This window comes from Macaca fascicularis, chromosome 4 (assembly GCF_037993035.2).
Source record: "Macaca fascicularis isolate 582-1 chromosome 4, T2T-MFA8v1.1".
In the NCBI taxonomy this organism is placed as follows: domain Eukaryota; kingdom Metazoa; phylum Chordata; class Mammalia; order Primates; family Cercopithecidae; genus Macaca; species Macaca fascicularis.
In genome coordinates, this window is record NC_088378.1 from 99,987,358 (window position 1) to 100,001,219 (window position 13,862).

General features: G+C 36.7%; 1 protein-coding gene across 5 annotated transcripts in view; it reads left to right on the forward strand.

Annotated features, from left to right (window-relative positions):
- The window catches only part of COL12A1 (collagen type XII alpha 1 chain), a 128,184-nt gene that overhangs the window by 65,893 nt on the left and 48,429 nt on the right, over positions 1–13,862 (forward strand). For all 5 annotated transcript variants that reach the window (XM_005552541.4, XM_005552540.4, XM_005552544.4 and 2 more), the window contains 11 exons: positions 1,354–1,493; positions 1,735–1,867; positions 1,975–1,995; positions 2,733–2,875; positions 5,461–5,590; positions 6,319–6,458; positions 6,891–7,020; positions 8,253–8,395; positions 9,355–9,484; positions 10,415–10,557; positions 12,216–12,345. In XM_005552541.4, the coding sequence (XP_005552598.3) occupies positions 1,354–1,493; positions 1,735–1,867; positions 1,975–1,995; positions 2,733–2,875; positions 5,461–5,590; positions 6,319–6,458; positions 6,891–7,020; positions 8,253–8,395; positions 9,355–9,484; positions 10,415–10,557; positions 12,216–12,345 (1,383 nt within the window). The remainder of the gene's footprint in view (positions 1–1,353; positions 1,494–1,734; positions 1,868–1,974; positions 1,996–2,732; positions 2,876–5,460; positions 5,591–6,318; positions 6,459–6,890; positions 7,021–8,252; positions 8,396–9,354; positions 9,485–10,414; positions 10,558–12,215; positions 12,346–13,862) is intronic.

Here is a 13,862-nt window from a genome sequence, read left to right on the forward strand (position 1 = left end):
ATTTTAGATCTCTTAGCAATTTCATTTGTTTTCTTGGCTTAAGTTCTTACCTGGTAAGGGTCATAGCTGGAGCTGAGAATTGATGCATATGCATCAGTAGACTGACAGCTTTGCATAAAAATAACATAACAGGTGTAGTGAACAGAAAAGGAAGTCAGGAAGAAAGGCTAGTGAGACAGGTAATTTAGTATAGTAGATTAATATTTTTATTATATATTTTCAAACCTTAAGATTTCCAAATAATTTTCAGATACGTTTAAAGTACATTCTTAATAGCTGCTTTGTTTTGCAGTTGTGCTGGTGGAAATAGTACCACTCTCTTTATCTCAGTGGGCCTTTTCATTGTAATTATTAAAACAAATTTTTAATGGCTCTGGGTTTTGTGTAATTAGCTTTGATTACCAAATAAAGAGAGAAATAAGTGACAATGAAAGCTCAGGAATGGTGGCAGACATAAAAAATGCTTGTGCTGCAAAACAGCCAGAGGACCTGGTCAATGGAGGGGCTGTGAAAGGGGATTTCAGCAGTCATTTGGGTCTCCAGGTGTTCAGTTGTCTGACCAGGGTCAGCATGTTCTGTTTCATGTCATGTTTAAGGTTGGTGATCTATAGGAAGAAGCTACGTGTGTGTGTTACCTGGATCGTAACATGCTCAGAGTTCCTTTCCTGTGACAATACTCCTAGATTGGAATTCACTGTATGTGTAGCAGTATGTATGTATGTTCTAATCAATTGTCAGAGTGCAATACTTTAGTGTTGTTTACAGCTAGACAGACATTCTCATTTTTAAACTGCGGTGGTATGTGTGGTTTTTAAAAATAAAAATGAAACTATTTCCTTTGGGTATCAGAACAACAAATTATGAACAATAAATGAATAACTATTTCCTTGAGAATCATCTTTAATGTATAATATGTTAGCATACCTAGTTTATGACATTCTTAGTTAAGAAGGACTTCTTAACCTGGAGTCTATGTATGTCTCTGGGGTTATTGATAGACTGGAGAAGGTCCATTAACTCTGATATGTAGGCCGAGTTTGTGCTTTGTGTATTGTGTATTGCTGTGTAAAAGAGTTCATGGTGTTGATTTGATTCTTAAAAAGTTGGAGAAAGGTACTAAATGGTATCTTAAAAAAATCATCATTTAAATAGAATATCCTTAATAACGTATTATATCCACAGAATGCTTGCAGTTTTCAGAGCTCTAGGAATTGGTAAAATATTTGGTTCTAAGCAATATATTCAATCAGTTTTCAGATGTCCATTAATATAAAACAAGGAAGTTTTATTATATTAAATTGCATTTGTAGCTCACATTCAAAAACTTAGTCTGCTTGCCTTTTCTCATGATAGGACCCGTGCCAGCCCCAACAAACCTAAGGATTACTGAAGTAACATCAGAGGGTTTCAGAGGGACCTGGGATCATGGAGCTTCAGATGTGTCTCTCTACAGAATAACTTGGGCACCTTTTGGAAGCTCAGATAAGATGGAGGTAGTTAACTCTCTTTATCTTTCTCTTTGTTTTTCATGTCCCATTTAATTGGTAAGGAAGCTTACTTTAAAGAAGTATTACTTTTGTTGTCAATAAGCATTTATTGACATTTGAGCTCATGACATGCATCAGAGCAGGAGGAACATCTGGCTAAATAATGTAAACAAACTGACATTGAGTGTGTATGATGTAAGTGGAGACTTATTTTTGCGTGGATATGTTTTTGTCCTCTTTCTCCAAGACCATCTTAAATGGAGATGAAAATACTTTGATGTTCGAAAACCTGAATCCCAACACCGTCTATGAAGTTTCCATTACTGCCATCTATCCTGATGAGTCAGAAAGTGATGACCTGATTGGCAGCGAGCGCACATGTAGGTGTTTAGCTTTCAAATAGGACATTGATATTTTAAAGTTAATTTTTAAAAAATAGGGCTATAGCTATATTAGTAATGTGTCCCCAAATTCTGTTTTCTTTTAGTGCCTATCTTAACAACACAAGGTAAGAATTTAATTTGCTGAATTGTTTGAATGAACAAATAATGAATGAATGTATGAATGAAAAGTACCATAAAATACATTATAAATAGGTTATCTGCTTTTAAATCCTAAGATGTTCATTGAGAACTCTTTTAAGTAGGCTTTTCTTGAAAAACTTTGCTTTGCTACTACTTGTTTTGGAGTGTATTGATCAGCTTGGGGTGCCATCACAAAAGATTAGACTGGATGGCATAAATAACAGAAATTTATATTCTCACAATTCTGGAGGCTGAGAAGTCCAAGACCAAGGTGCTATTCAATTCGTTTCTGGATGATGGCTTTCCTCCCGGCTTATAGCTAGCCAGCCCTTTCTCAGTCTCTCTCACTTTCTCACTCTCTCACATGGTGGAGAGAGAGAGAATAAGCTCTCTCATGTCTCTTCTTACACAGACTAATCCCATTATGGCAGCCCCACCCTCATGACCTAATCTAACCCTAATTATCACCCAAGGGCCCCATCTTTAAATACCATCATATTGGAAGTTGGAACTTCTACATGTCATGTTTGTGGGGACAGAAACAAAATGAAAGTCCATACTAAGGAGTCATTTAAGAATCAATAACCGTTTTTATTAGGGGGTCAAATTTAATTATAAACCCAGAGGCATAGAATTCTCTGGTTGCCTTGGGAGCTGTATATATTTTAGGGGGAGGCATTGTTCTGTCTGCTTACTTTGTTTTTCAACAACCTTCTTTCAGCTCCCAAAAGTGGCCCACGAAACCTTCAAGTGTACAATGCAACATCTAACAGCTTGACTGTTAAGTGGGATCCTGCTAGTGGTCGTGTGCAGAAATATAGGATCACTTATCAGCCTTCCACAGGGGAAGGCAATGAGCAAACGGTAATTTTTAAATAAAAATTATAACTTGGATAAATTCTACCCATTTCTTTTCAAACTCTTTTTCCCCCTCAGTGTTTAGTTAGTCATACTTACTTTTTAAGGGATATTAAGATTTATTGCATTGGATGGATCATCTGACTCTTTAGCTGGCACTCCACGTGGAGTGCCATCATGGAGACTCAATGGATGTTCTCATGAGAGATGATAGTTGCTCTTCCTCATAGCCCCAAAGCATGAGGCATGTGCCTCAATGCATCCATAGTTCCTTTAAAAACTATTAGTGCTAGATTATCCACGAAGATATCCAGATAGTTTTTGTATCTGTGTCGACCTTCCATTCCTCTCTCTAACTTAATCAAGTGCTGAAAGTTTGCTAAACTTACCTATAATGTTTATTTTCTATTTATCTGATTTTTTCCTTGTTTTTTTTTTGCATGTCATAGACTATCTTCTAGATCTGGTGTTTCTAGGTATGGAAGCCTGTTAACCTAATTTACACTGTTTTTCATTTTTCTGTTATCCAAATGGAAGTCCCCAAGAAAGATGATAGGACTGTAAACTCAGTCTTCATCCTCTTTCTCTTCCTAGTCTTTCATTATTTAAGAGAACCTTTTTCCATTTTACCTCCCTTACTTTAGTTCTGTGGTTTGGGGCTTTCTACAACTTTGCCTTTTGTAAACTATATAATTAGAACTGCATGTATTATCCTAGGTCAGGAAGCCCCATGATTTTTACATAGGTATGATTATGTTTTCTGATTTATTTCAAAATAAATCTCCAGTTTTGATGAGGTACAGAGTTTTATTGACTTTTTTGGCTATAATATTTTTATATACAGCCTTAGAGACACATGTGTTATTAACCTTTAATCATCTGACTTGCCAAGCTCAAGCAAATGGGTCATATCTCTTATCAGTTTAGAGGTATTAGCCAAGGTAGAGGTTGGCATTAATCTAAGGTTTGTGGTTAAAGATCTCTGATAGTACCCAGTTAGTAAGCTTAGCCGAATCAGAAACCTTCCCATCTCTACTGTGACTTTGAGTTGGTCTTTTGAGGCTTTTATAGCTCCAGTCTTAGGTAGTATGATGCATTTGGACTGAGTATTTGTTTGTTTTAGGTAAATAGATTATCATTAATAAACTTAATATCAACTGTAATCAATAGACTTTTATATGAAAATAAGATAAGACAAATTAGATGGACTGATATATTAAATTCAGAAACGGAACTTCTTTTTTTTCTATGGCATGCCAGATTTTGGTAAAACTACAAGTCAGGAGAAGTTTGTTCTTAGCATTTCCTATCTTGGGAACATTGATGTTCCAGCTGCTTCTCCTGAGTCTCTTTTACTGTCTTCCAGCTGTTTGTTATTATAAAGAGTCTCATAAACTTATCCTCTGGAAAGTATGAAGCCCTTAAGCTTTGTTAGTCTTTGGGGTACTTGGATTTTAATGCTAGTCCATGAAATCATGACAATGATGAATAACTGATGCTAGAATTATTTTGGGGAGCTGGATGGGAGAGGTAGGTAGATGCCCCTCTGCTTACTCATAAGGGCAGTTCTCCTAAGTAGGCTTTCAGATTTGTTATGCATCAGGTTTTTATCAAAATGGCTTATACTGTTATTGATACTTTTCTCTCATAACCTCAAATATGAAATTTGTTAAAACTAGCCATGGTAGTTCAGTTTGTCCATATTGAGGATGACGACCATGATTCACTGGGTTTTTCTCTGGAATTCAGACTACTTGAGTGGATGGGTGCTAAGTTGGAAACATCTGGTTTCTTCTAGCACATCCAGCCATCTACATGTGCACTCATTTTGGGCAGTGTGCCATTTTCATGCGATTTTAATTAGTATGACATAAACATCTGAATTCCGTAGACTGTTAATAAATTGTACAAATTTTCTTTCAACAAGATAGCTAGATGGCCTTAAGTAACGAATAAAAACTTTAAGCTTCATAATTAGAATAAATTGAAAAGCTTCATACCACTGGGCTGGTATGATGGAGACAACTGGAAACCCCTGATCGAGTGTGGCCTGGCAAAAGTCTGGTCATGTTGTTAACACAACTAAGGCTGTTAGAGTGACAGTGTTCTTGGGGGAAACACCAAGAGCTTTATACTGTATGCTGAATCATTTTAATGTGTTTGTAAAGCAAATAAAAACATCTGTTAAAAAAGTAAGAATAATATTAAGTGGTGTGGAGCCTCTAAAATTATGCAATTCTTTGGTATCTTAAAGTCTCTTTGTAGCTCACTTATGATTAATGCCTTTTTTTTTTTTTTTTGAAGTTCTGTGAAATGTGTTTTGGATGAAATTTTACAGTGCTGGTGGCTAGCAAGTTGAAATATCTTTTTGGGGTCACCAGTTTAAAGCTTGGAATTCTTTTTATGATTTGAGGTGCATATTTTACATTTAAAATTATACCATAAGATGTATTTTAAACCTTTGCTGTGGTTCGTAATTCTAGAACTGGACAAGGGTCTCAAACAGCTTCCCTGTAGAAAGAGCTTTTTCTAACAGATTAGTGAGATGGAGAGAGCAAGGCTAACACTTACCAAGACCCTTTTTACTCAAGACCACAATAGGAGGACGGCAGAACAGTGTGGTCCTGCAGAAACTGAAGCCAGACACTCCTTACACTATCACCGTATCCTCTTTGTATCCTGATGGTGAAGGAGGTCGGATGACGGGAAGAGGCAAGACCAGTAAGTGAAACCTGAGTTCCTATAGCTTCTTTAATAGCTACTATTAGAATGGAATCATCTCTTTATCTGGAAACACTGGGGTGACACAAAGTTTTACTAATATTTAAAAATTCATTTACAAAGAATATTAATAGTTTATTTATTTATTTTTTTTTGAGACGGAGTCTTGCTGTGTTGCCCAGGCTGGAGTGCAGTGGCATGATCTTGGCTCACTGCAACCTCCGCCTCCCGGGTTCAAGCGATTCTCCTGTCTCAGGCTCCCAAATAGCTGGGATTACAGGTGCCCACCACCACACCTGGCTAATTTTTTATATTTTTCATAGAGATGGAGTTTCACCATGTCGGTCAAGCTGGTCTCGAACTCCTGACCTCAAGTGATCTGCCTGCCTCGGCCTCCCAAAGTGCTGGGATTACAGGCATGAGCCACTGTGCCTGGCCATATTAATAGTTTTTAACATCCTTGCTTGGAATTATTTGTCTCTATTTGTGGAGAAAGATGTTACTTTCTAGGATAGAAAGATGCTCTAAGACAAAAATGTCATGTGGATAGATGAGACATATGCATCAGACTGACACAGACACAGTATGTGTCATTTATTCACTACTTCAACAAATGTTTGTGCGGTACCTGCTATGTTCTAGGGTGCCTGGGAGATATCAGTGAATCTGTGTTTCATGTGTGCTTGATTGTTAGCACTATACTGTGATGGGATTTCTGTGCATTTCAGAACCTCTAAACACTGTAAGGAACCTAAGAGTGTATGACCCTTCTACCAGCACCTTGAATGTCCGCTGGGACCATGCAGAGGGAAATCCTCGTCAGTACAAGCTCTTCTATGCACCAGCAGCAGATGGTCCAGAGGAACTGGTAATTATTTCTTGTAGTAAAAAATGCTAATATGTTTAAATGGTAGCTGAGTGATTTAAAAGTGAAACTGAAGGAGTTAACCAGTTTACTTTAGAGTGAAGAATTTCATATTCATTTAATAAGACTTGATAGAGGGTAAATAGTTGATGCCTCAGAGCCTGGGTAACAGGGATTGGGACCAGGATTCTTCCCCCTGGTCAGGGGAAGAAGTAGCCATTCTGGGAAGTTCTAAATGGGGAGTATTGGGTGGTTGGAGGGGTATAGGGAAATATGTAACCTCTTGTAACAGGTCACGTGGGGGCACATTATTACATCCTAATATTACAGAACCTGCTTCTTGACTTGGTCTTGAGTTGTTATTGTATTATTTGAATTATTATTTCTTTCACAGATTTTTCAAGTCAGTGCTTTATGTTTTATTAAAATATTTAGGTTCCAATCCCCGGGAATACCAATTATGCCATTCTTAGGAATCTCCAGCCAGATACTTCGTACACTGTGACGGTAGTTCCCGTTTATACTGAAGGTGATGGGGGACGCACATCAGATACTGGAAGGACATGTAAGTAATAAGGCCAAAAAATTAATTTTTCATCATAAATGTTGCTTTTCATTATAAAGGCCATAAAGGCCCATTAAAGAGGATTAGGAAAATTTGGTGTGATAGAATTAAAAACATAAAAATTAGCCATAGTTTACCTTCCTAACACCAAATGTTAACATTTTGTGAAATAACAAATCTATAATAGCATCTTCTTTTGAAATGATAATTTTAGGATTTGTAAAAGTGCATATAATCATCAGTATGCTACTTTGCTTAATCTCTTTCATTGACAAAAATTCATTGAGCTTTGCTTTATGCTTTATAAATTGTTGTGAAGGACTGTTTATAATTGGCTTTCATAGTGCAAATTGTTGAAATCTGTTCGGCACATTACTTAATTTCATATGTCTTTAGTTTGTTTGTTGAAGTGCTTTTTTGATCTTAAAATCTGTATGCTTTCATTTAGAAAGCCGTTTATAGTGGTTTTACTGTTTTTTTTTTTTTTTTTTTTTTTTTTAAGTATTGCTTAAAGGCTTTTGTGCAGATTTAGAAATACTTCTTTGGCTTTAAAAATATACTTGCTGATGGTTAAAAGGAACCAAGCATGGATGTCTTCTTTTGGTAAAAGATTAGTGGTCTAGGAAGATGATGTTATTGGTTAAATTAGAGTTTGGAATTAGTACATCAATTTAATTGGTAGGTTTTTCTAAGTTCCTATTGGGGCACTTAATTGAGAACTGGGTATATCTTATTTTTCTCTCCTTTTACCTTTTCTGTTAATCACAAAGATATTGAGTAGCAATTGTTAAATGAAGAAGTAATGAATGGTTGTAACTAGCTGACCAAATCAGATGAGCTTAATGGCTGTTGTCAGATTTTACTTAGAAGGCAGACTCTTAAAAAATGTCTCTTCTTCCTCTCTCCATTACCTATATTGGAAAACTGAAACTACTTTTCCTATTTCTTTTCTCTATCCCATGACCCTTTATGGCCAATCCAGTTCCACCACTTTTATTAACTTGTTTTTAATTGAATACAATGTTGCTTCCTTATAGACAAAGGCCATACTTGCTAACTTTAACTAAATTTGGATTTGGAGAGTTTTAATCTGCCTTTGCGTGTAGGTAATTAGAAATATAAAGAAGATAGCATTTTGTCCTGTTACAGAATGTAGGTTCTGGAAAAGTGATACAAAAGCTTGAGATATATAAACAGACTTAAGAAATAGATGTTGGCCTTCATTTCCTCAGTGATGAGAGGACTGGCAAGAAATGTCCAAGTATACAATCCTACACCTAACAGCCTCGATGTTCGCTGGGACCCTGCACCAGGACCTGTGCTGCAGTATCGCGTTGTGTATTCCCCTGTGGATGGCACAAGACCCTCAGAATCTGTAAGTAATTTTGTCATGGAAACTGCATTTCCTGATGAATGTAGTCACTTGTTTGTGTCATGTTTGATAACCTGGGAGAACACAAACCACAAACATGCCGGTGTATAATACTTAAATTATTGTTTTTGATGACTTGAGGTAGGTGTATTAATTATAGGATTAGTAAGAATAAAAAGAATTTTGGGAAAATGTGAATTAGTTGGATGGGTTAAAAACCCAGTAATAAATGTAAATAATTGCTAGACCTTGTCAATATGTCTTTGTTATGAAAATATTTTAAAATTTACCTTCACTAGTTCTTACAAATTGCCCAATCTATCTTTAATTCATAACATTATTCAGTTTTGTAAGTAGGCTAACAATTTAGAAATCAGAAATTGCTAATTTCAATTAGCATAGTATCAGAATACCTATGGGAAAGTAAATGTATAAACTAATTTAACTTATAAGTCTTTGCAAAAATAAACAATGTTGATGAAGATAAACAAATTATAAATAATATATGCATTTGATAAGAACATTGATTTTCATGTCCCTGTATGGTAGAACATATTAAGACAACTTTACCTGTATGCATTGCATGGAGTCTCTATTTCAACACAAAATCTCCCCCACCACAAGTAAGAGTCCCCATTCTTGTGTGTATTTAACATGCAGGATGTTTTTTGAGGAAATATCATGAGCCTTGCATGTTATATTTGAGAATCTTTATAATAAATATAAATGGAGATAACTGAAGCTACTAAGGGTCAAGGATGAGGTCACTTTTTTTGGAAAGGGAATTTCTGAGGACAAATTTTGTTTAGTGATATGGTCTGGGTGGATCTCATGGAGAAGCACAGTTGGCTTCTGATGTGGCTGGGCTCAACATTTTATTATAAATACTATTGTGATGACTAACTGAAGACTTGGTAAGCATTTGAGTTGTCAGGCAGAATTTGGCATTTCCTCCTCTGCAGATAGTGGTCCCAGGAAACACACGCATGGTGCATCTGGAGCGGCTGATTCCGGACACACTCTATTCCGTGAACCTTGTGGCTCTATACTCAGATGGAGAGGGAAATCCCAGCCCTGCCCAGGGCCGAACGCGTGAGGCAGAAATCCTTTCTCCATTCCATTCCCTTGTAGCTAGATAGGCAGGGCTTCTCTGATTGAGTGACGGGTGGGAGCGGGGTGGTGAGAGATGGGTGCTTTCTGCCTGGGATCCCCTACCTTCACATTCCAGGCGAAAACACTGGGTCTGTGACTGTTGTTTGTGTGACGTGAACTTCATCTGTTCGTGTTCTCATTTGGGACATGAGTTAAGGAGGGGTTTTTCCCCTTTTTCTCCTCTTCTACCCTGCATCTTCCTTTTTTCCCTCTTTCTAGTCTGCAGTGAGTCTTCTTACCAAATGGGGACTTTGGAAATGTGAGGGTTTAGTCGTTATGTTTTATCGAATAGATATGGTTATAGTGGTTAAAATAATTCTCCTTTTTCCTAGTCTACCTTTTTTTTTTTTTTTTTTTTTTTTTTTTTTTTGAGACGGAGCCTGTATCTGTCGCCCAGGCTGGAGTGCAGTGGTGCGATCTCGACTCGCTGCAACCTCCGCCTTCCGGGTTCACTCCATTCTCCTGCCAAGTAGCTGGGACTACAGGCGCCTGCCACAACGCCCGGCTGATTTTTTGTGTTTTTGGTAGAGACGGGGTTTCACCGGGTTAGCCAGGTTGGTCTTGATCTCCTGATCTCGTGATCCACCCGCCTCGTCCTCCAAAAGTGCTGGGATTACAGGCGTGAGCCACTGCGCCTGGCCTAGTCTACCTTTCAAAGCTAGCTCTAGGTCACTGAAAGTTCAGCATGTAACCATAGCTCTGAAATACACTGTTTATGATTACACGTTAAAACCATAAATGTGTATTTTATTATATGGGAGGAAACATCCGAGTGAATGGTGAGTGAAACACATGCAAGAAACCTCCTTAATCTGGCCTAGGTAATGCTCACAGGCAGACAACAAACTCTATTGTATTTTATTTATTTAGTACCACGGAGTGGACCAAGGAACCTGAGAGTGTTTGGTGAAACAACCAATAGCCTTTCGGTAGCCTGGGATCATGCTGACGGGCCAGTTCAGCAGTACAGGATCATCTATTCTCCCACTGTTGGTGATCCAATTGATGAATATGTAAGTCTAATACTCATTTATTGGCACATTTTATCATCTTAGCTGAATGGACGGTGAAGTTAAACTTCTTTAGAGGTATGCTGTGAGTATAGTTGAGTCCTTGATAGTCACACTTTATGATTTTTCTCTGACATGACTTTGGGATCACTCAAGGGTGCTTAGTCTTTCTGGCCTCCCATACCACAGAGAAGCACTGTCTTTGGGTTCGTTTTTATTCTAAAGACAGATAGGAAAACTATCTTATCGCATGATTAACTGAACATTTCTAACCACCTAATGACACCACAGGAACCAAGTTTAGTGAAATATGATACCTATCATTCTGGAATGTCTAAGTTAATATTCAAATAGTGTATTTATCCAAATCTTACCCTTTTCTCAAATCTAATTCCTCTACAAGGTCTCCCTTAAATATTCCAGTGTTAATTGATCTCTCTTTTCTTTAAGCTTAACATTTTGTGGTACACATTAGTTTTGTAATATACATACTCTCCTATTAGCTTCAAACTTTTTGAGTGTCATAGTTTGTCTTTCCAGAACCAGATTCAAGTTTCTGACAGCTTCCTCATAGCCCTCACTATGCACATCTATTTGTTATGAGTGGAAAAATGGAAAAACTACTTTATTTGAAATTTAGTGATTAATTGCTGCGATATGCTTGCACAATATTGCACAAGATGTTGATTGTAAATTAGGTCTGTGGTTTGCCATCTTTTTACCACATAGATTGTCTTAGATAATTTTCCTTCCCAGAGCCCCATGTGATGAAATATTTCATCTACTGGAACTTGATATAGTAACCTTTAATTCAAGTCCCTACTTTTATTAATAAGAAACACATGTAACTACCATTTATAGTTTCTGATCAAAATGTGATAAACAGTACTACTATAGTTAGTTTGCCAAAGCAGAGAAACTCATGGTTAGTGTTTGTGCAACCTTGCCATGGGCAAATAAGTAATTTCCCTTTACTTTCTGAAAACATTAAGAATACAATTTATCATTTGTAGTTATAGGACTCCAGGCCAGGATTCACTGGCATACCTTATCCATGTTGTTTGTAGAAACAAAACATAGGCTTAGAAAGATTGAGATGTCTGGTTCATTTCTTCTTTGAAGAGGTAGTTGAATGTATTCCCATATTTTTCAGCTAACTAGTATCAGCCAAACTGATATTTTTGAGGCCAGAAACTTCGTCAATTTTTGCTCAGCGGTGGATTCTCAGTAGCTAATACCTGTCCCACTGTGCCTGGCCCGCAGTGGGTACTGGGTACATATTTGTACATGAAAGCAGAACATGTGATGATGAGATCTGAAGGAAACAAACTTATTACTGAGTGCTGGAGTACTCAGTAAGGTGTTCTGAAGTGCTGTACATGGCATTGCTTTTAATACAGTTTTCTTCAGAGATGTTGAGTCACATGGCTGTTAAGTGGCTGATCTGGGGTTTGAACCCAGATCTGTCTGACTCTAAAACCACTCTCCTATGCTGCAGAGAAGAAGTGAAGATAGTTTTTCTTGTCATGAGCATTGTGCAGCAAAAATAAAATGTGAAAAAAACTACTATTACTGTTTATGGGAATACATAAAACAATATTGTCTTTTGATCTGGAAGTCTTCTAGATGGTAGTACATTTATAATTTAACTTCCTTTATAGACCACAGTCCCAGGCAGAAGAAATAATGTAATACTGCAGCCCCTGCAACCTGACACTCCATATAAAATTACTGTTATTGCTGTTTATGAAGATGGAGATGGTGGCCATCTAACAGGAAATGGAAGAACTGGTAAGTGTTTTGTACTCCCCCTTTTTGTTTCTGCTTTGAAATTGTTAAGATCTTAATGTTGCTTTTTTACCTTTTAAAACCTCAAAATTTTATCTTTACCAGTATATCTCAAATACCACACTAATATGGTATTATTTGTATTAGACATTAAATTTTGTCAAAATGATGACATGTGAAAGGAATTTGTTTTTAACTTTTTAATGGTTCACTAAGTGAAGAAAAAGAAGACCATCTGCATATTTTTATTTGCTTAAGATAGTTCTAGTTCTTCTTTGGAAAACCACTGCATATTCTCTGAATAATGTTTCAATTGGTATGGTGTCAGTTAAGGTTATAATTGTTAAGTCAATATAGTATCAGTAAGAAATATTCCATTGTGATTGAATCTTAAGTCATAAATACAGAAGTGAGATGATCAGCAATCATTTTCTATGTACAAATTTAGCTTTTTCTAAAAAGAAAAATGTATTTTTTATTGTACCAAGCAATTTACATAGAATTATCAACATTCAGACCCATTTTTACACTATACTGGTGGTAATTTCTTAGGGTTTAAAAATTTTCTAAGGTGGTTGCTTGCTACAGTCACCTGAGGAGCTTTAAAAATACTTATGCCTGGGTTCCACTCCCAGAGATACTGATGTAACTGTGTGAGGTGTGAGCTGGACCTGCTGGTGTTCTCATTAATGTGCAGCAATGGCTGAGAGTCACTAGTTAAGCACAAAGGTAGGATGAACTCTAGATCTGAGTTTTGTTACTGGTAGATACTGGCATTGCTCTTTTATACTTCATTCACCAAAAATCTACTTAAGTAACATGACTTCAGGTTTCTTTCTGCAGTCACTTGCCAAAAGTCTTTTTGAGCTTAAATGATCTTGACAATATTACAGAATTTAAAGAGGTGACATTTGAAAGCTCCTAAGCGAAAAGCAGGACTAGAGTTGACTCAGCTCAGTCTCTCAAGGTCAAGAATCTCTATTTATTGATATTGTTGTCTACAGGACTGAGTCAGTGGAGACTCACATGACTCAAGATGATTTTAACAACCTCACTTTTTAAATTTTTTTCAGATTTTAGACTGTATTTTGGGACTTTCCTGGGGAAAATGGCATATTTCAGAATTTCATGCTTATCAAAATGGATTTTTAAAAACTAGATCTTATATTTTCCAGGAAGGGCCAAAGTCATGTTTTATTTCTCTTATGAAAAAAATGTTTTTCAAGTTAGATTCATTATTTGCGTAATGCTGTGAATAGTAAACTCAGCAACTACTTAACATGTTACCTAAACAGTATTGATTTTATAAGTTGTGGGCTTGGAGGCAGTATCTCTGGAAGCATTCTAGGTAATGCTGGTGGAGGATAGAGAGGTATAGGGAAAAAGCATTATTAGGTAGCTGTGTGGTTTTGGGCAAATAATATCTTATGTATTTGATGAAGTGGTTGGACTAGATAGTCTCTAAATTGCTTTCTGTTTCTAACAATCTGTAATCTATGACATTCTAAAAATGGTTTGAG